Source organism: Argentina silus, assembly GCF_951799395.1.
Source record: "Argentina silus genome assembly, chromosome: 2".
Taxonomy (NCBI): Eukaryota; Metazoa; Chordata; class Actinopteri; order Argentiniformes; family Argentinidae; genus Argentina; species Argentina silus.
This window is the reverse complement of record NC_139656.1, coordinates 7,299,041-7,321,250: the sequence shown is the minus strand read 5'-3', so window position 1 is coordinate 7,321,250 and position 22,210 is coordinate 7,299,041. Positions and strand designations below refer to the sequence as shown.

Sequence of the window (22,210 nt, the reverse complement as noted above, 5' to 3'; positions counted from 1 at the left end):
GGAGAAGACAAACTACTTCTTACTTTTAGCTATTTATTTATATGTCAAAATTCTAGGCTTGTACAAGGACCACTTTAGGCGAAGAAAATCACAGTCAGCAAGCTGTTAATCTGTAACCAACCTTCCAAAAATGGATACATTCAAAATGTCAAACAAAGCATTTTACAGTAAACAAAATTATTCTGATTGGCTATTTGGTTGGGGAGGAGCCGCGGTTTAGACTTGGCTCTCCTCTCGTTGGTGTTTTAGGCTGGTCCCAGCCCCTGACACACGATCCGTTCCAGGTAGAGATATCGCCGGTCCGTTCCCTCTGGGGAACGAGTTGACCTGTTGAAGAAAACATACACCTACTCTGATTTGTCCTTTCCTAGCCTAGTATTTTCCATTACATAATTCTTAAGTTATGTGTGTGTTGCAGCATCTATCTTGATGACCTGACCCTTACCTCTTCATGTATTAATCCAACGTACCATGGAACTAATGCTTGATTCATCTCATTTATCAACAGGCCATCACATTAGTAAATTTCAGATGATTAAAAAACATATTAATTCAATTGATTTGCATATGGAATATCAAATACAATGAGTAAATTAAATCACCCTAAATAAAGAACTGAATAGCTTTATTTACTCGTCTGCTATTGAGCATTATAATGCAACTGTTTTTATTAAAAAAAATCTCAACAAAACCCTCCTTTCACACCCCTTAAGGTGTGAACTAAACCTTTACCACAGGAATCTTGGGTGTTGCGGTCTCGGTCTCTGCCTCCACCTGCCGTACCTGGTTAGACAAAACTCGAGACAAGTTAGTCAATGCATTCATGTAGTCATTGCAATTTATGTGCCAAATGTCTAAGGATGGCAGGTGGCCTCCATGTCTTGGAGGACCTGGCATTTGAGCGACCTGTCAACAACTCATGGGGCGTTAGATGTGTTTTGCTGTTTGATGAGTTCCTCATCGACATCAGTGCTAGGGGAAGTGCATCTAGCCATGTCAATCTGGTGTCGTGGCATAGTGGTTGGGAATGAGTTCATCCCTTAGCCATTTTACTTCAGTGCTGGCTGTCTCTTTTTTACAGGGAGTGGCTTCCACCCACTTAGTGAGCCTATCCACCATTACTAGTAGGTATCTGTAGCCTTTCACTCTGTTGTCTGCACCCATATCTGATGTCCTTGAATGGTGCGTAGACCATCTTTGGGTCGTGGTCATTGCATGTGTCACATTCTGTCACATAGTTTTCCACCATGCTGGTCATGTGTGGATGAATTTAGATTTTAATCAAATTAGTGTCAATCAGCGGCCTGTATAGATGGGGTCAAGCAGTAGTTCCAAAACATGAACACTAGTTGGAGCTAATCAATAATTGGTAAACATGAACATTAAATGGAGCTAATCAATAAAGCTGAACTTGAACACTAGATGAAGCCAAAACACTAGTTGCTCTGCTTTAAGGAAGTAACGAGACAAAGAAAACTTTTCAGGGTGGGGCCGGCCTCCCACTTACTGAACAACCAACAGTAGAGCGAACGCTCGCACACAATTTTTATAACAGTTTACACCTATATGTTTTCATCAGTCTTCACTTTCTTTTACCTTCAAACTCAATTACTCTCCAAACGCTCTCACCTCCCTCAGCTTCAATGCTTTACTTATTCACACAACCTGGTCCCATACGCTCTCCTCTCATAACAAGATTAACTCTAACACACAACAAATATAATTTATCAGGACTTTAACCTGAATGGGACTTTAACCCAAAACAAAACATTTACAGGGACTTTAACCCTGAGGGCCTCCAACCCAGAACAATACAATTTACAGGGACTTTAACCCTGAGGGCCTCCAACCCATTTATCAGGACTTTAACCTGAATGGGACTTTAACCCAAAACAAAAAATTTACAGGGACTTTAACCCTGAGGGCCTCTAACCCAGAACAATAGAATTTACAGGGACTTTAACCCTGAGGGCCTCCAACCCATTTATCAGGACTTTAACCTGAATGGGACTTTAACCCAAAACAAAAATTTACAGGGACTTTAACCCTGAACAAAATGGATACATTCAAAATGTCAAACAAAGTATTTACAGTATACAAAATGATTGTGATTGGCTATTTGGTTGGGGAGGAACCATGGTTTAGACTTGGCATCCCTTGTTGTTCACGGGCTGGTCACACCATTCATCCCATCTGTGGAGTCAGCACCCTGTAAGAGATAAGATACCTACTCTGGTATGTCCTCCCTAGCCTAGTATTTTTCCATTACATCATTCTTGTGTTATGTGTGTGTTGCAACATCCATCTTGATGACCTGACCCTTACCTCTTCATGTATTAATCCAATGTACCATGGAACTAATGCTTGATTCATCTCTCATTTATCAACAGGCCATCACATTAGTAAATTTCAGATGATTAAAAAACATATTAATTCAATTGATTTGCATATGGAATATCAAATACAATTAGTAAATTTAATCACCCTAAATAAATAACTGAATAGCTTTATTTACTCGTCTGCTATTGAGCATTATAATGCAGTAACTTCGTCATACACTTGCGAGAGTACGCTATCCAACTTGGTTGTGTTTTCGTCCTACACTTTTGTTTTCTTGCTAATCGGGTATTATTAGGATATATATTAGGATTGACCATTTGCAAGATTTCGGCTATTAGTTTTGCCTTTTGCTTAGGAGTGTTTTACGGCTCGATGTTTGTTTCACCTGGAAATCGAGTCTCTCAGGGTTCGTTCCCGATGACTCGAAGGAGGCATAAGGCGCTTTATTGCTTTAACTAAGTTCTGCGACATTGCGCATCTTCATGCTCCTTCATGTGTGTTGTAGGTTACTAGGTCGGATGGCTTAAATTCCTGTACTTGCAGGAGCTGTCTGACTCCGTGCTAAGGACTGTGTAGGCATTTAGTTCAGGACTGTGTCTAACACGTTCTGAATTTGGGACATTTGAAATTGCTGTAATTAGGTCTCATAGGTCTTAGTTTCAGTAGATTAGGTGATGATTAGATGGTTGGCTTGGTTGTTTTTGGTCACCTGTCCCCCACAGATAAAATCGGGGAGGGAATCATATTCGGTCTCTGTATGTCACAAGCTTTTTCTGACACCGCTCGGATTGTTTTGATGAAACTTGGGTGTATAATGATTCTTCCATACAGGTGCGACATTTAGGAACTAGAAGTTTGAGCTGAATAGTGTTAAAGTAGAGTTTGAAAAATATAATGTAAGCAACTCAAATTAGACCTCTCTGCACGTTTTAAGTTTGACTGCTGTGAATAGCCTTAAATTGTAGGAGGAGTAGCATACCAAAAAAAATCCCAAACATTTTGAAAAAATGAGTATGAGCAATAACAATAGTTGGACTTGCTGAGCAAGCCACTAATTACACTGATTGACCCTACTTGATGAAACTATGGTGAAGTTGCTTTGCCATGGAGATTGTTTAGGAGTACAAGGTGACGTCATCAAACAGGTCTTAATTGCTCCTGGGTGCTAATTGGAGAGCTAGGAGCGTAAGCCTAATGCGGTAGGTTTATAGCCTAATGATTTTGAGGTTAATATTTTGAGAATAAATCAAGCTGTAACAAACTGAGAGACTCATAATGACTAATGGCACTACAGGTTCCGGTACTTTCAGTCTGGCTACGACTGCAGTAGTAGGCTTAGCCTAACGAACTGGACATTTTGCGTGAGTTCTGCATGTAGCTAAATTGTAGCTATGTCAATACGACAAGCGTTGTGTAACCTTGTTTATGTGGTCAGATTTTACGTATAAATGAATAAATAAATATTCAGTTTCATCTAACGGTGGGTATGTAAACCTCGGGAACACAGCACTGTTCTCAAGTGACAGTATGTCATGCTAAGGTCTGGATAAACCTTTTATTTTCCATGTTCTCCTTCTTTCTCTTTAAGGGGTGCTACATCTTTGCGGGGAAAGACATGTTTTACTGTGCACTCGCATCTTTGTACCATGTTAGACGAAGGCTGCCGTCCGACATGCGCTAGTCCTGCTGCTGTAGACGTGCATGTTCGAGTTGCGATGCAGCTCCTCAATTTGTTTGTGGGGGTCTTAACTACTTGGTTCAGAGCATGCTCAGATGCCTGGATGTGGCCTGCAATGCTTCCCCCCCTTTAGTTAGGGTTAGACTGGTTAGATTCTAGACTAAAGGCTTTGCATCTGTGTGTCCAAAGCTGCTCTATACTTGTGAATGGGGCAGCAAGACTACAGAACTACAGGCTTCTACTTCTAGGCTCAATTGGCAGGCTTTTGTCAGCTGTTGCATGGGCTTCTAAGGGATGGTGAAATACTGTTTGTGATTATTTTTCTGTCCTTAGGATTGTCACACTTTCTGATTTAGAATGGATGAATTGTTTACTCACTCACTCATACACTTAGAGGTAGCAGAGGAACTCCTTTGTAATTATTTAGGTCATAGTGCTTGTATCGCTTTCTCTTCCATGTCCTGCTATTGCATTGCCTACCACGGACGATGCCTATAAACTGATGTTCATCAGCGAGGAGGGAAAACCTATGACCGGATGCCGGTCATCCCTCCCGCCATGTGGCTAAATTCGGGAGCATACACACTCACTCATTCTGCATTGGCGCTGTAAACTCAGCGGTATCAACTTGAGGCGTCGATGGCTACCCTGATGAAGATGGCACATACACACGCACACACACTTCTCTCAGCTTCGTAAGACGTCAAGTTGGAATCAAAAGACAGTGTCAAGCACAGGCGCTGAGTACATAAACGTATAATATGGAGTTGTGATGGAGTGCAGCCATACAAACGTTACTTAGATTGAATTCTTAAGAGAAGAAGAAGAGAAAAAAAGGCCCTGAGTAATTCCTGACATAGAGAACTGATGGTAATGGTTGTCATAAACAGCGGTATGCTATTTTGAATATAAAAGAAGTATGTGATGAAACAGTTACTCATATCAGATGGTGGCTGGGTACTGATTGCTTAGTAAGTAGTTTTAGTTTCAAAACATGCTAGAATGTCCCCTGTCTGATCCAGGTGGTAAAGCATCATCCCTGCATGTGTGTGCGGAGAGACACTGGGTGGGTCACCCTGCTAAGCAGGTACCGGTTTGTTAGATCAGACACAGTTTTAGTTTCACATAATGCTAGAATGACGCCCGTCTGATCTTGGTTGGTGTAATGATGATTTTCAGATGTTGAAGAATGCAGTCACCGGTGATGTAAACAAAGTAGATACGCCGAATAAAAGTTGATTCAGGATAGTTTAAATCAGATCGATCTGGGCTCACAATGGAAGATACATGGTCAATGTATATTTCCCACAAGAGAGCACCAAAATGGGGGTTTCTCTCATATTTATACAGGAAGACAAATAAGTCTCAGGAAGCCTAATGACTCAGGGCCCTAGGCTATGTTCCACATCTGGTTATCATTATAACAGAGTCTTACGTAGTTTGTACCCCAGCTAAAATTCATCATAACAGTTGGTCAAGCCCGTCCCTGCACGTGCGTACGGGGGGACACCGGGTGGGCCACCTTGTTAAGCAGTACTGGTGTTCGATCGGACACAGTCTTAATGGTATTGGATGGTTCTGCTGTTTTATGGGTTAGAAGTTTATGGGCTCCCCGCTATGTATATTATTTGTATATATAATATTGTTTAATTTCAAGCGGGGAGCTATATCAGAGCGGAGCCATCCATTATATCGAACCTAAATGTACATTTCATTAAACGAATTTACACAACTTAAGTGTCCTGACTGAACATCTGACAAGATTTGATTGATTCATTATATGGTTTGGTTAGATTGATTGATTATTGTTATTGATTATGTCCACATTATGGGCTGTAAGTAAAATGATGCCAAACGTCTTTACACTGTGACCTACATTTTTTAAATATATTTTTTCATTTATCCTTCATACAGGGAGATTTTACTGAGACCTGAGTCTCTTTTACAGAAGGGTAACAACAGGTACATGGCAACGGGGAATAAGATAAAATAAAAATCACTATAATAATATTTCAACTAAATAAAAGCAGGGTGGGAAAAAATGAAATGCACAAAAGAATAAATTATAAAAAGAATATAATAATAACAGTTATGTAAACCCTTAAGACATAAGCACAATCTAGATTTTAAAAAAAACTGTGGAAAAAGACAAAGGCAATAGATGGGAATCCCACAATAATGGACCAGATAAAACAGTTACAATTTTCAAGTAAAACATTTGCTAACATTCTCTTGAAATGGCCTAAGACGCCCAATGACTAGCTTCAGTTCCTCCTGAAGGCCATTCCGAGAGGATGGGGCATAAACGCTAAACCGGCTCTCCCAGAAACTGTGGAAGCAAAGACACCCTCCAAAACTAGCTTGTGAGACCTTGTGTGATAATTTGTGACCCTCCAATTCAAACACTTATTAGAATTTACATGGAACTGATAATCCCAAAACAAATCAGCCACAATATACCAATGGGTTCTGACTGACCCACCATTTTGAGAAACACTGGGGGACAGAGACAATTCCCTCTCAGCTGGTTATGAAGTTGATGGAGGGTTTTTGACCCACTGGCTCCCCCCGGCGGCTCCACTTGGCCAGTGTCAGACGGATCTCCTTGGTACGGAGGCAGTAGATGAAGGGGTTGAGAAGTGGAGGGAGGAGGCTGTAGAGGAGGGTGAGGCAGATACGGAAGTCTGTGCTGATGGTGAATTTGAGGACACTGCCGGTGTAGACACAGCAGCGAGGAATGTAATACAAGGAGATGATACACAGCTGGGAACTGCAGGTGGAGAAGGTCTTCCACCGACCCTGGAGTGGAAGGAGTTTAGTTATGATTGAATTATTTTACAAAAGCACACACACACACCCTCACACACTCCAGATGCGTGCACACACACACACACACACACACACACACAGGCAGTGACAGTTGAGTGGTCAATTGAGCAGTCTTATGGCCTGCGGGTAGAAACTCTTCCGGAGCCTGTTGGACCGGGTCTGGATGCTCCGGTACCTTTTGGCAGAAGGTAACAGAGAGAACAGGGCATGGCTGGGGTCCCTGATGATCTTCCATGCATCTCTCAGAGTGAATGTCCTGAATGGCTGGTAGCTTGCGGCCTGTGATGGACTGGGTCATTTTCACCACCCACTGTTGAGCTTTATAGTCTAGGGCGGTGCAGCTGCCGTACCACACAGTGATACAGCCGATCAAGATACTCTCTGTGGTGCATCTGTAAAAGTTTGTAAGGATTTGGGGGTCCATCCCAAATTTGCTTAGCCACCTGAGGAAAACAGGTGCTGACGCACCGTCTTGATCAGCTGTTCAAGCTGTTGACTCTGTCCACTTCAGCCCCTCCGATACAGATGGGGGCGTGGTCACACACACACACACACACACACACACACACACACACACACACACACACACACACACACACACACACAGACACAGACACACACACACACACACACACACACACACACACACACACACACACACACAAACTAGCTAATGCCCCAGGTTTTACCCCTGTGATCTAGGCAATTCCCCCTCACCTTCCTGTCAGCCATCCTCAACACCGTCACTATGATGTTGATGTATGAGAAGATGATGAAGGAGAATGGGAGAAGGAGGACGAACATGGCCACAGAGAATGAGACTTTGCTCTGGGAGGAGATATCTGTGCAGGCCAGTCTGTTCAGTGTCATGGTGTCACAGTAGCAGTGGATGATGCGGTTGGGCCCACAGAAAGGCATCTGAGAGGACTGGATAGTGGTGATACCAGGAGCGATCATGGCAGATGCCCACGAAAAGATTGTTATGCCACTCATGGTCCGGTTGGTCATTACCTTAGAATACCTGACAGGGGGAGACGTGATGTGGTGTAAGGTTAGCTAAAAACAGTCAGTCTGTTAGTCTTTTTTTCATTCATTAGAGCAAACATTTTGGCCACCACACAGTGTAGCGTATGAAACAAATATTGAAATGACTGTATCAGACTCTACAGTACTTTTTCCATATTTTGTTGTGTTATAGACTCAATTTAACATGAATTAAATTAAAAGAACTTGCCATCAATCCACACACAATACCCCAGAATGACAAAGCGAAAACAGGTTTTTAGAAATGTCAGTAAATAAAAAACAAAAATACCTCATGTGCAAGGATAATAGTTCATGTCATTTTGGAATTAATATCTTTGTTTTTATAGGGTCTCTGATTTGCATAGGAATCAATTACACACTGTGTAGATTAGGATGTCACTACCAACTCCCATGAACATACCCATAACTTGATGGAACTACCACTATTTTTCACACGAGAGATGGTGCGGAAACTGCATTGCAAGTGCTGGATTTGCACCAAACTTAATGCTTTGTAGTAAAACCAAATAAACACATTTCCAGACACTTTCTTTGCTGTATCACTTGAATTAATTGTTGCAAACACAATTATGGATATGAGATAGATTATTTTCCATTAAGGGATTCTTTTTGGCCACTTGGTTATAGACCAATTTTGTAGAGTGACTGAGATGATGTTGTTCCATCGACTGTGCTCTTTCTTTTCCACCATTCAACTCTGTAGATTTTTATAAGTCTCCCCAGGCCTCAGGGTCGCATTCCTGAGCAGTTTTGTTCCGATCCATTTGCTCAGTTTGTAATGACAACCTGATGCACACAGTGTATAATTGATTCCTATGCAAATCAGAGACCCTATAAAAACAAAGATATTAATTCCAAAATGACATGAACTATTATCCTTGAATCAATTATGGACTCAATTCAACTTATTGAGTGATTTGTTGATGACATTTTTGCATTTTAGCTAATTTTAAGAGTGTCATAGCAAAGGGTCTGAATATTTATGTACATGAGGTATTTCTGTATTTCAATTTTAATAAATTTACTGAAATTTCTTTGTCATTCTGGGGTATTATGTGTGGATTGATGGCAAATTCTGACTAATTTAATCCATTTTAAATTGAGTCTATAACACAACAAAATGTGGAAAAAGTGAAGGGGTCTGAATACTTTCCGGAGGCACTGTAAGTATAAGAGGCAACAAATTAAGCCAGGGGGTAATATTAGGGATAGTAGTAAATAATAGTAGTAGTGGTACACTCTACTATATGCACTTTGAGATTGCAATGAAAAGATTTTTATCATTTTATCATTATTATTATTATTATTATTATTAGTAGTAGTAGTAGTAGTAGTAGTAGTAGTAGTAGTAGTAGTAGTATTGACATAAAAGGGGAACATTAGGGGAAAGTAATATTTCTGCTCTCTCCTGTACCTGAGTGGGAAGCAGATGGCAAGGTAGCGGTCCATGCCCATGGTCATCATGATGAGGGAGTTCAAGGTGCCAAAGTAGTGGATCATCTGCTTCTGCATGAGGCACATATGGAAGGAGATCGCCCCGTTGTCCCACCAGTAACGGGCTATCACTTTGGGCAACGCCACTGTGCAGAAGCCTGTGACGTAATACATTCTATTAAGCCAAAACAGTTCAGTCCAAAACGTTCCTGATTTTTTCTCCCTCATATACACTGATGTGAAAAGAGGCAGGTAATATTTGTTTTACTGTAAGCACCTACCATATAACTTTCACAGTTTTTTTCCAATATTAGAGAGGGCCAGGCTGGGTATGATGATGCTCATTTCAATGATCACATTGAGGAAGGAAGGAGTAGAGGAAAAGGCTAATGTTTTAACAGGATATTTACATACATAAAAGGCCTTACCGATGTCAGAGAAGGCCAGGCTGAGCATGATGATGTACATGGGCTTCTGGAGGCTACGCTCCAGCACAAACAGCACCACCAGCAGGAAGTTCCCCACCACTGTGATCACATAGAGGAAGAAGAAGAACCAGGCCATCAGGTCAAAGTACTCAGACTGGAGCCCAGGGAAGCCCACGATTACAAACTCTGACACCGGAGTCCAGTTCCCTGGCAACATACTGAGAAGGAATCACAATGATAGAACATTGGGATGAACAGTGTGAAGCAAGAAACATAAGGAACATACTTTTTGAAAGAATAAATCATTTTTAGAGACACTTCTAACTTGCATCTACAAAATAACAATCTCCTAATCCTCAACACAATAGCAGTCACTGACATTCTGCGAGACTTTCACCTGTATGCAAAGGTTGAGAGAAGATTTATAGACTAATGAGCTAGTAATCAATAAAGAAGATTGTGCCTTGGCCGCTATGTAGCATGCATATTACAGTAACTACAGTAACACCTGTAGAGGCACACAAATCATATCGAAAATAGATATAGTTCATCATAATACCATCTCATCAACAACAACCCTATACTAAACAATGAAGAACATAAATCAGTAACTGGTCTATGCCAGTAGAACAGATGATACAGCCATACAGCCATAAACCATCCATGTTGCAACTAAATTGTTTAAATATGATTGTTGGGATCCTCTCTCCCTAAAGTCCATCAGTAAAAAGATGTTCGGCTATCCATGAGTAACAAAATAACAAAAAGTACCTCTCTTATTTATGTTTGCCAGAGAATGAACACACACTAACACATTTCAGACTTATATACAATCTGTATCAGGAAGAAATGCCTAAGAGAGAGAGGGAGAGAGAGAGAGAAAGAGTGTGTGTGTGTGTGTGTGTGTGTGTGTGTGTGTGTGTGTGTGTGTGTGTGTGTGTGTGTGTGTGTGTGTGTGTGTGTGTGTGTGTGTGTGTGAGTGAGTGTGTGTGTGTGAGTTGGGTCTTCATTGGATTTTGTAACATTTGGGTTAAGGTGGTATGATCCAGGGTTTAAGTTTACCCGAACAAAATTGAGACCGATTCAGCCTACCTGACATGGATTGACTGTTCCACTGCAGAGGGGCTATGTATTGTATTTTCAATTTTAGGAACCCCAAGATACCGTGCATCTTACGTAAGAGCAGAGAGCATGTGTGGGAACATACGGTATCAATAGGTCAGAGAGGTGTGATGGAGCTAGAATATGTAATGATTTATAGGTCAGTCTGATTAAAATCAGTGATACATTTAATGGGGGGCCAATGAAGGGAGGCGTAATATTTTCTGACTAGCTAGTTCTGGTATACAATTCTATCAAAATCCCAATCAATTCATCAATTGAGAAATGGGAAGACATTCCCTATCCAATCTAACTGATATGAATTGAGAGGGAATTGATTCCATATGTTATATTTTATTCTCACTGTAATCACTGTAATTGTTACCATGGTAACATGGTACAAATGTACTTGTAAGTCGCTTTGGATAAAGGCATCTGCTAAATGTCAAAAATGTCAAAAAGTAAATAGTAACAGTAACAGTATATGCAACATCAATGCAATGACAGACATGAGGGAAAGAGGTGGGAGGGAGGGGGGAGGGAGGGGGGAGTCAGGTATTCCTCCTCGGCTCAGATGTTAAGTTCCTTATTGAGTGACTGACCTGTTTAATTAGCACCAAAGAGAATTAGAAAAGGAGAGCGAGAGTGCAGGTGCTCTAGTTAAAACTCCCCTGGCTCAGCTTGTTATTGAGATGACAGGTCCCATTGTAATTGAGTCCCAGAGCACAGGTGAGAACAGGTGAGCTCATTGTCTTTGTATCAGTTCTTCGAGCACTTTGGCCTTATGACAGATGCTTCACCTCATCTTTCATCTTTCATGAACTGACGTGAAATTATCTAGAATTGCCCTGCCTTTCAGAATCACTTTGCTGCTGTTTTAATGCATCAGGAAGGATGGGCATGCTTTGTTGACTTTTATCATAAAAGATTTGTTCGAACCTTCTAGTCCATTCATATTTATTACCAATGTATTACATGCTTATTACACATTTACTATACATCCCAATTGGATTTGTTCCAAATAACTGAAATAAGGCTCATTTTGATGAAATTTAGAGAGAATGTAAAAAGGCCTGTGCAAGATATTGATTTCAGTTACTGTATACAGTACCGATGGCTGAATAACTAATAATACCTGAAGTTGAAAAAGATTTGTAGTAAAATAAAACCATTAGTGAAATATATGCAGCCCTTGAGGCCCGAAGCTAAGTCAGACAGGGTGCTCGTCTGTAAGTGGCTCTGAGTACCTGTATTGTACCTCCAGTGGGGCGATGTGGCCTCTTATCAATTAAATGAAAAGGCCCTAATAATTATCTATCAGGATGTGTTTGAATTAGAGATGTGGTGATGCGGCAAGCCATTAGACCTAAGGGCTCTAGGTGCAGTAATGGTCTCCAGAGAAACTAGGGTATGTTATTAGCTACATGAGATCAATCTTTCCCATTGATTTAAAACTGAGGCCTACAAATCAGGGTTGAGGCAATTTGAAAATGTCATTCACTCAATGCAAGTGATGTCAAATTGAGTACACTGATGTAAAAGTCAGTCTATTGAAAATAACATAGTCTCATCTCTCTATGCGACACTTTGAAATATGAAAATGTACACTTTAGTTTACACAAGTTTTATTTCAATACAAGCTTTCTTTTCCAACACTGTTATAATCCCCCACCCCTCCCCATGAGTCCTCCCCCTTTATCTCAAAGTGGACCAGTCCTCTATGAATGCTGGCATAGTGAGGCTGTAGATGTAGTCTTCCACAGGGCTAATGTTGTGTCCGCAGCCCTGCCTGTGATGAGAGACTTGTATTATGGAATGAACACAATGTAAAAAGATGTGTTTCTTTTTATTATCATGTGAGTGTTTTCTAATGTTCAACATGAATGATAGGAGATTAAGTTGCAATATCTGAAGACACATTCAAATATTTGTTTTCTTATTTTTAAATGTGTATGAGTATTTCTATATAGCATACTACTATATATTGCATGTGTATATTCACATGCACATACACATTGCATATGTATTCAAATGTTTAGAATATTGTCATGTTCCTGTGTTTTCAGTTGTAGTTCAATGCTTGAGAATGTCTTTAGTGAATTTCACTGGGTAGAATGTGGAAGAGTTTACCATCACAGGCTTCGACCACCTTTCCCACCAGAAGCTCCTGGGATTCCTCATCCTCCTTACCTACGTCCTGGTTCTGCTGGGCAGTGGCACCAACATCTGCATCATCGTGACGGACAGACGCCTGCACACACCCATGTACCTGCTCATCTGTAACCTGGCAGTGGTGGACATCATGTTCACCACTAGTGCCAGCACCACTATGATCTCTGTGCTGCTGGTCGAGTACAAAACCATCTCCTACTACTCCTGTATCTCACGCATGTTCATCTACCACCAAGGGGACATCACAGAGTGTCTTGCCCTGTCTCTGATGGCTTTGGACCGAACCATAGCCATCAGCAGCCCTCTGAGATACACCAGCATTCTGACAAACCCATGCACCTTTGTGTTGATCATAGTCTCCTGGATCATAGGTATAGAATGCATGGGGGTTGTGACAAGCCAAGCGAATGGCCTCCCCTATTGCCTGCCCATTAATAGATATGTGTTCTGTGAGCATGCTTGTATGGTTGTATTCTGCTTGTGTCAACCCTGAGCCATATTTCCTGTTACCGGCCATCTTGGGTCTGCGGCTGCTTGGTGGGCAGTTTCCCTTGATTTTACTGTCATATCTGAAGATCATCTTCACAGTGCTCAGACTGCCCAACAGAGAGAGCAGAGCACAGGTGTCCAACACCAGTCTTTGTCACGTGATGGTGGTAGCTTGTTACTTTGCTCCCAAACTTGTGTCTGTGTTGTTAACAAGGGTAGACCTGAGAGTGAATCTGACAGAGCGTAATGCCATACTGATTGTTGCCACACTGTTGCCGTCTCTGTTCAACCCCATCGTCTACTGTCTGAAGACCAAAGAGATCAGAAGGAGACTGATTCAGATACACTTTAGAAACAATATCGCTGCAATAAAATAAGCTGAGTTATTTTTGATGGTTATTTGATCTCTATATATTTACAAATTATGATTTCTAAATATAGACATGGGCAAGTCATCAGGTATGTGCAGTTCCTATAGGGTGATATGATTGAAGCCTCCCTGTATGTATGTGTAAAATGGCCTCTGCCAAGTGGTAGGCTAATATATGTCATGGCTGAGGATAACCTAATGTAAGCCTACGTATGTTGCCATGTTACGATGCAGTTGTCATAGAGAAGTATTCTCTCTGTCTTAACGCACTCCTTAATATACCGATAGCAACTTGCACTCTGGTAGTCTAGATCACACTGGTTAGGCTACTCCTAAAGCCTACAGTATATGCGATCACTTGTGTAGTGGTGCACGTTGGCATAGGCTCTTGCTAGATTGTAGTGCAGGTTTGGATGAGTTGGGATTGATATACTGACAAATATATGCAACGTACTCATGATCAGAGCTGTTTATCGGGTCCGGACAGGTGCAGTAGGGTGAATCAGCTGTAGGCCTTGTGTCACTTACCTGAGACCCGATCATTTCATGCTTTTCACTCGCACTAACCACTACGTTATTCTCCAGAAAATCTACCAGAATGTGATCAAGAATGTCAGTGTTGAATAAAAATCTAATAACAGCATAAACCAGCACATTGTGTCCAGTTACTGGCCATTGTTAACAAATGGTAGGGGAAGGTGAAGGGGGAATTAAATGTCTGTGTGTTTGCTTGAGCTCCACTTACAACAAGCTCAAATCATTTCTGATTAACAAACAGTGTGACAATTTACCCAGCACACTCTCCCCTTTCAAACCCTCAAAAAGCACTATGCATAATAACAGAATTATTATTATTATTATTACATTGTGTGAACAAGAGAAGGCTACCCTGGCTGAAAATGTGGACATTCACACCCTATTATGATGGTTTTATGATAACAACTGTAGGCTACTTTTCTATCCAGTCTCAATCCCACTGAAACCCAACATTCTTACTCCTGTCTCGCATGAAAATTCCTAACTTTATTATGGAATCAATATGTTACATTGTTAAAGCCGACTCACGCTTATTCACGTTGGACTGTGCTAAAATATTTCCCCTTATTTCTCTGCACTGTGTGAAAATGTGTGATGACGGTATGAGAGTAGATTGGAGTTGGTCCCATTGCTTGGTCCTCGTTAAAATAACCTGATATTTAAACCATTTCCACTCTTCATCTCTGCAATTCATGAGCTGCTATAATAAACTTGATTTTGCCAATCTATCTGGCAAGCTGGTAAGGCAAACCATTCTCTTTTCAAACATCCTTCACAGCTCTTGTGACCACGCTTTCAGCAGCACTTCACACTATGTGTCTGCTGCAGCAGCGGCATAGAGGTATATCTCGCTGCGATGTCGGTGTGCTCGTATTAAACACGACCTACTATATCAACATCACTGACCTTTATGCAGACACACATCACGTTGCCTACATACAGATGGGAGGAGATTACATAGTGTGTGATGAAGGCTGGGTTCTTTGTTCTTTGGAGGCTGGGTGTGCGCTGGCTTCTATTCACATGTAATCGTGCATTGATCATGCAAATAACTGTTATTGTCTTTCTGTTTATGTGTGCGACCCATTACAGTTGAAATGGGTAAGCCATTCATAACAGTCAGGTCAGAGGGTAAAGCTACAGTGAGGCTAGCAGGTGTAATCATGCCTCAGGATGTGACTTGGAGATGTTGGCTATCAAAAAAAGGTGTGATAGTCATGAAAATGCTTCCAGATGTTTTTCTATGTGTCATTTTGAAATTGTAACAACGCTTTTATTTTAAAACCAGACATTTAGGAAAAGTCAGGGAAGGAGGGGAATGTGGGTTTCACAACAGCAGTTATTTTATTATAAAGTGTCACGCTCGTAGACCTCTGTTTTGGGACTAGTGTTAACATGGATGACACTGTGTGCACTCTTCTAAGGAGATTAAAAAGAAGATGCATGGCCCAGTTTAGAGATTTTAAATAATTTACTGTGGAAGACACATACAGTAGTAAGAGTAAAATAATAGGAAGTGATAGACAATTTGTATGCTGAGCAGATATAAATTGAGTTTACATTTTCTGCACACACATTATAAGCACCCCTTTTGTTTGAGATTATCATTGTGGGAGAATATGTACAAAATAGGATTACTTGAAAATCAGGACATTGTTGCCTTTAAGTTGTCCATGCCAATTCCACCCATTCTAAAAATCATCAGTATGCATTTGAATCTATTTGAATCTACTTGAATCTACTTTGAATCTTCACAAAATGTAATCCACAATACTTTGCCACCATTTAGACCCAGCCACAAATGAAACTTCCCCCTCGAGTAATGCATCTTCTCTCAACCCTTATTAGTAAGCCCAGTCAATTGCATTAATGAATTTCGTCATTATTAATGATACCTCTGGGTGGTGACATTTTAGAATATTAAAGGCAATTATAAGAGGCAATTACTCCCTACTATACTGATGGGAATTGGGTCCTATAGAAGCCTCAAGGGCCACAATATTCAGTAAGCAAGCAAGTAGTGGAGGTCGCATTGATCAAATGCATAGACATATTCAGGGAGAAGCTATTGAAAGGACCCATCAGGTTTATGAATTGGAATATCACACAAAAAGTAATACAAGATACACATTGGCCACATCACATGTGGTTGTTGTACAAGTACTGTATTTTCATGTTTGGACATAAAATCATCCTACAATATATATTTTAATTGTAATCATTTGCTAGAAAATAGTGGGAGAATATAAAACAGGTAATGTACTGTTCTTACATGTAAATCTGTTAAATTAAAGTTAGAGTTTGTAACCAATAAAAGTCAATCTTCAGTGAAGCAGCATTTTTGATTCATATCCAAACTTTGAGATGATTTAAGTACAAAAATGCTAACAAATGCTAGCAATTAGCAGTTTGTGACAGTGGCTAGATAAACATGTGGATTAAAGTCTGTATTTGACCATGGACTACTATCAGGTTACGGAACCAAATATGTGATTTTGTAATTTCAGTAAACCATCTCTTTAAGATAATGAATCATCGTACCATTACTGTGCATGTGCTTCTCTTAGCTATTTTAAACCACGTTTGTATTTGTTCTCATCTATGTGTTACATAGGTGACATTCACATTACATTCAAGCATATGTATGTCAAGTGCTTTAAGATTTGATTAAAGATATTATAAAGGTGATATCACTATTTGGTATAAAGTGATTCAATACAATCAAGTCATGGACAATTACATCTAAGAACATCATTTTATTATTACGATACTATTTTTTGACAGTATCTGAATCAGTCTGTTCCTGATCTCTTTGGTCTTCAGACAGTAGACGATGGGGTTGATCAGAGAGGGCAACAGTGTGGCAACAATCAGTATGGCATTACGCTCTGTCAGATTCAGTCTCAGGCCGACCCTTGTTAACAACACAGAAACACACTTGGGAGCATAGTAAGATGTTACCACAATGATGTGACTTAGACAGGTGTTGAACACCCGTGCTCTGCTCTCGTTGTTCGGCAGTCTAACTACTGTGTAGATGATCTTCAAATAGGACAGAATTATCAATGGAAACTGCCCTACATTCAGCCACAAAATAGCCACAATAATCGGGGTTATGAAATAGGGTTCAGGGGTGACGCAGGCAGCCCTTACAATGGCAGCATAGTCACAGAATGCATATCTAATGATGGGCTGGCAGTAGGGGAGGTTATCAGCTGTGACTGTCATTCTTCCCATGCACCCAATAGCTATTAGCCAAGAGACTATGATCAACACAAAGGTGCGTGGGTTTGTCAGAATGCTGGTGTATCTCAGAGGGCTGCTGATGGCTATGGTTCGGTCCAAAGCCATCAGAGACAGGGCAAGACACTCTGTGATGTCCCCTAGGTGGTAGATGAACATGCGTGAGATACAGGAGTAGTAGGAGATGGTTTTGTGCTCGACCAGCAGCACAGAGATCATAGTGGTGCTGGCACTAGTGGTGAACATGATGTCCACCACTGCCAGGTTGCAGATGAGCAGGTACATGGGTGTGTGCAGGCGTCTGTCCGTCACGATGATGCAGATGTTGGTGCCACTGCCCAGCAGAACCAGGATGTAGGTAATGAGGATGAGGAATCCCAGGATCTTCTGGTGGGGAAGGTGGTCGAAGCCTGTGATGGTAAACTCCTCCACATTTTTCCATGTGAAATTTACTAAAGACATTCTCAAGCATTGACTCAAGCATAAACTCAAGACAGCCCCAATATTCCTACAGATTTGAATATACTAACAAAATACAAGTATCAACATCAAAAGTACAGACACAAAATGCACATGTGTCATCTGATAAAACCATCATGTCAACGATGAAAATCCTCTACCACCTGCTAATGCTATGGAACCAACCCAATATCTTAGGAAGAGCTGAATGCAGTATGAGCACAATCACCTGTACTTATAGAGGCTCAGCCTACCCTGACTGGGCGTGAAGACAGAGCAGGACACAAGGGGGATGATATGGGAGTAGACGTAAAGTTTTGGTTTGGTGATAATGTTGCATTTAAACTGAAAACTTGTGGGATCTTCATCATTCCCAACTCTTCACCTCATGCTGCACTTACAGATATCTTGATAATGCTCAATTACAGTCTGCTATTAACCATGTATTTACTTTAGAGTGCATGGTGAAATGGTAATTACTTGACAATTACATGATAATAAAACCTCTTTGAGATTGTTGACATGAGCACAGCTACCATTTGGTTCTGCCAATTGTACAACACTCTCTGAAATACCTACCAGAAATGTAATGTTACACACAATGTAAATTCTAGCTGAAATTGGGAGATAAAATAGATCCATTGCCAAAATGGATTTGCAAAGAGAGGGCCCAGAATGGTTAGTTTCTAAACCCATCAGTACAATGTAACTATGGTTGTTAAGAAATACCCTATGTTTTTGAAAACACAGCTATAATATGATTTAAAGAATGATTAAGCCTTGGTTTTGAATTAATGGCCATGCAGGGCCCAGAATCTTATTAGCATCAAGTATCAATGAAGTAGCATAAGGTAGAACTGACTTTATGAGCTAATAACATGGATTAAGAGTCATCAACTTATCCAAAAAAGTTAAAGGGGCACTTCACCGATTTTTTTACCTCAAGGTCCTCAGGAAGTAACACCCCATCTGTTATAAAGGCCCAGCCACAATTCAGCTCTGAACAAATGTTTCTTTTCTTCTTATCATTTTGACAATAGAACATACACAATCGCTGTTTTCACATATGTAGACACAGGTATATTTTAAATGTTTGTTATTCATATTGGTCCTGTTGTACCTATACACTAAATCCTCTGTGTCTATATATTTCTATGTTCTCTGTGTTGTAGATATTATGCTCATTTAGCATATACTGTATGGCTATACAAGCAAGTTTTAACCTTGATCAGGATGGATCTGTTGAGGGATTTCAAATAAGTTAAAACTATTGCGGACAGCTTTTGTTTGTTAAGTGTTCCCAGTAAAGGGATGTAGCATGGCTGGGGTCATTTTCGATAGGCTAAGAGTAAACAAACACGTCTCATCAGAGACCCAATTAGAACAGTGATAGACCTGAGGCTGAGTCATTACCTCACCTGTTTACTTGACACAGGCAGCCAGTTGACACTAGAACTGTTGTTCGATACATCATGCCACATAACAGATGTAGTGTGGGCCATTGTTTTTAGGCCTTGACCTAAAACCGCTCACATATGATACTGATATGCTACTTACAGCTGACTTTGTTGCTCTTTGAGCTTCAAAGTTTTCACCTTGGGATGGATTTGTTGAGAGATTCCAAATAAGTATTGCGTACAAGCACTTCAACCATTATGATAATTTCCTGAGAGCTTCTTTACAAACCACAGGTTTTACCTGGTACAATATGTGGCTTTACCTGTCCAGAGGGAGTTTGGAGGCCCCTGCATGGGTGTCTGTATTGGTAGCACTGTAATTATTATCAACTAAACAGAGGCCTAGAAGTGTGTATTAGTCACAGAGGTGGTGGTGCAGGGAAGCCATTAGATCTCTGGACCTGGAAACTGTAAGAAATAAGTCCCTAGGGAAGCCATACAGTGCCATTGTGTCCATGAGGAGATACTATATTCAAATTTTGGCCTCAAGGTCCAAAGCACTGCTGTTTTCCTTCTTTGCCTGGCTTTGACTGATTGGCCCTGATTTGAGGGCAATGATGACAACCAGCAGCACTGTAAGTATAAAAAAAAATCGACTTCTATCCATTTTGGTCACAAATGCTAGCAATTAGCGGTTTGTGACAGTGGCTAGATAAACATGTGGATTAAAGTCTGTATTTGACCATGGACTACTATCAAGTTACGGAACCAAATATGTGATTTTGTAATTTCGGTAAACTATCTCTTTAAGATAATGAATCATCATACCATTACTGTGCATGTGCTTCTCTTAGCTATTTTAAACCATGTTTGTATTTGTTCTCTTCTATGTGTTACATAGGTGACATTCACATTACATTCAAGCATATGTATGTCAAGTGCTTTAAGATTTGATTAAAGATATTATAAAGGTGATATCACTATTTGGTATAAAGTGATTCAATACAATCAAGTCATGGACAATTACATCTAAGAACATCATTTTATTATTACGATACTATTTTTTGACAGTATCTGAATCAGTCTGTTCCTGATCTCTTTGGTCTTCAGACAGTAGACGATGGGGTTGATCAGAGAGGGCAACAGTGTGGCAACAATCAGTATGGCATTACGCTCTGTCAGATTCAGTCTCAGGCCGACCCTTGTTAACAACACAGAAACACACTTGGGAGCATAGTAAGATGTTACCACAATGATGTGACTTAGACAGGTGTTGAACACCCGTGCTCTGCTCTCGTTGTTCGGCAGTCTAACTACTGTGTAGATGATCTTCAAATAGGACAGAATTATCAATGGAAACTGCCCTACAATCAGCCACAGACCCAAAATAGTGGGGATTAGGAAATAGGGTTCAGGGTTGACGCAGGCAGCCCTTACCATGGCAGGATAGTCACAGAATGCATATCTAATGATGGGCTGGCAGTAGGGGAGGTTATCAGCTGTGACTGTCACTCTTCCCATGCACCCAATAGCTAATAGCCAAGAGACTATGATCAACACAAAGGTGCGTGGGTTTGTCAGAATGCTGGTGTATCTCAGAGGGCTGCTGATGGCTATGGTTCGGTCCAAAGCCATCAGAGACAGGGCAAGACACTCTGTGATGTCCCCTAGGTGGTAGATGAACATGCGTGAGATACAGGAGTAGTAGGAGATGGTTTTGTGCTCGACCAGCAGCACAGAGATCATAGTGGTGCTGGCACTAGTGGTGAACATGATGTCCACCACTGCCAGGTTACAGATGAGCAGGTACATGGGTGTGTGCAGGCGTCTGTCCGTCACGATGATGCAGATGTTGGTGCCACTGCCCAGCAGAACTAGGATGTAGGTAATGAGGATGAGGAATCCCAGGATCTTCTGGTGGGGAAGGTGGTCGAAGCCTGTGATGGTAAATTCCTCCACATTTTTCGATGTGAAATTTACTAAAGACATTCTCAAGCATTGACTCAAGCATAAACTCAAGACAGCCCCAATATTCCTACAGATTTGAATATACTAACAAAATACAAGTATCAACATCAAAAGTACAGACACAAAATGCACATGTGTCATCTGATAAAACCATCATGTCAACGATGAAAATCCTCTACCACCTGCTAATGCTATGGAACCAACCCAATACCTTAGGAAGAGCTGAATGCAGTATGAGCACAATCACCTGTCACCTGTACTTATAGAGGCTCAGCCTACCCTGACTGGGCGTGAAGACAGAGCAGGACACAAGGGGGATGATATGGGAGTAGACGTAAAGTTTTGGTTTGGTGATAATGTTGCATTTAAACTGAAAACTTGTGGGATCTTCATCATTCCCAACTCTTCACCTCATGCTGCACTTACAGATATCTTGATAATGCTCAATTACAGTCTGCTATTAACCATGTATTTACTTTAGAGTGCATGGTGAAATGGTAATTACTTGACAATTACATGATAATAAAACCTCTTTGAGATTGTTGACATAAGCACAGCTACCATTTGGTTCTGCCAATTGTACAACACTCTCTGAAATACCTACCAGAAATGTAATGTTACACACAATGTAAATTCTAGCTGAAATTGGGAGATAAAATAGATCCATTGCCAAAATGGATTTGCAAAGAGAGGGCCCAGAATGGTTAGTTTCTAAACC

General features: G+C 40.7%; 3 protein-coding genes and 1 pseudogene across 4 annotated transcripts; 1 reads left to right on the top strand and 3 right to left on the bottom strand.

The window, feature by feature from the left end:
• Positions 1-6,538: 6,538 nt before the first annotated feature.
• Positions 6,539-9,973, bottom strand: or30bu1 (odorant receptor, family 30, subfamily BU, member 1; the record flags this gene model as incomplete). Its single annotated transcript, XM_083694944.1, has 4 exons — positions 6,539-6,817; positions 7,565-7,868; positions 9,309-9,486; positions 9,757-9,973. 4 exons carry the CDS (start codon positions 9,971-9,973, stop codon positions 6,539-6,541), a joined length of 978 nt encoding a protein of 325 aa, XP_083551070.1.
• A 2,970-nt stretch (positions 9,974-12,943) lies between these two features.
• Positions 12,944-13,895, top strand: LOC310822557 (olfactory receptor 10G7-like; annotated as a pseudogene). The gene has a single exon. The product of its transcript is annotated as an olfactory receptor 10G7-like (transcript).
• A 3,281-nt stretch (positions 13,896-17,176) lies between these two features.
• Positions 17,177-18,130, bottom strand: LOC310822549 (olfactory receptor 10G4-like; the record flags this gene model as incomplete). Its single annotated transcript, XM_083694923.1, has 1 exon — positions 17,177-18,130. One exon carries the CDS (start codon positions 18,128-18,130, stop codon positions 17,177-17,179), a length of 954 nt encoding a protein of 317 aa, XP_083551049.1.
• A 2,432-nt stretch (positions 18,131-20,562) lies between these two features.
• On the bottom strand, positions 20,563-21,513 carry LOC310822539 (olfactory receptor 10G4-like; the record flags this gene model as incomplete). Its single annotated transcript, XM_083694910.1, has 1 exon — positions 20,563-21,513. The coding sequence occupies one exon, from the start codon at positions 21,511-21,513 to the stop codon at positions 20,563-20,565; it is 951 nt and encodes a 316-aa protein (XP_083551036.1).
• Between the last annotated feature and the right edge of the window lie 697 nt (positions 21,514-22,210).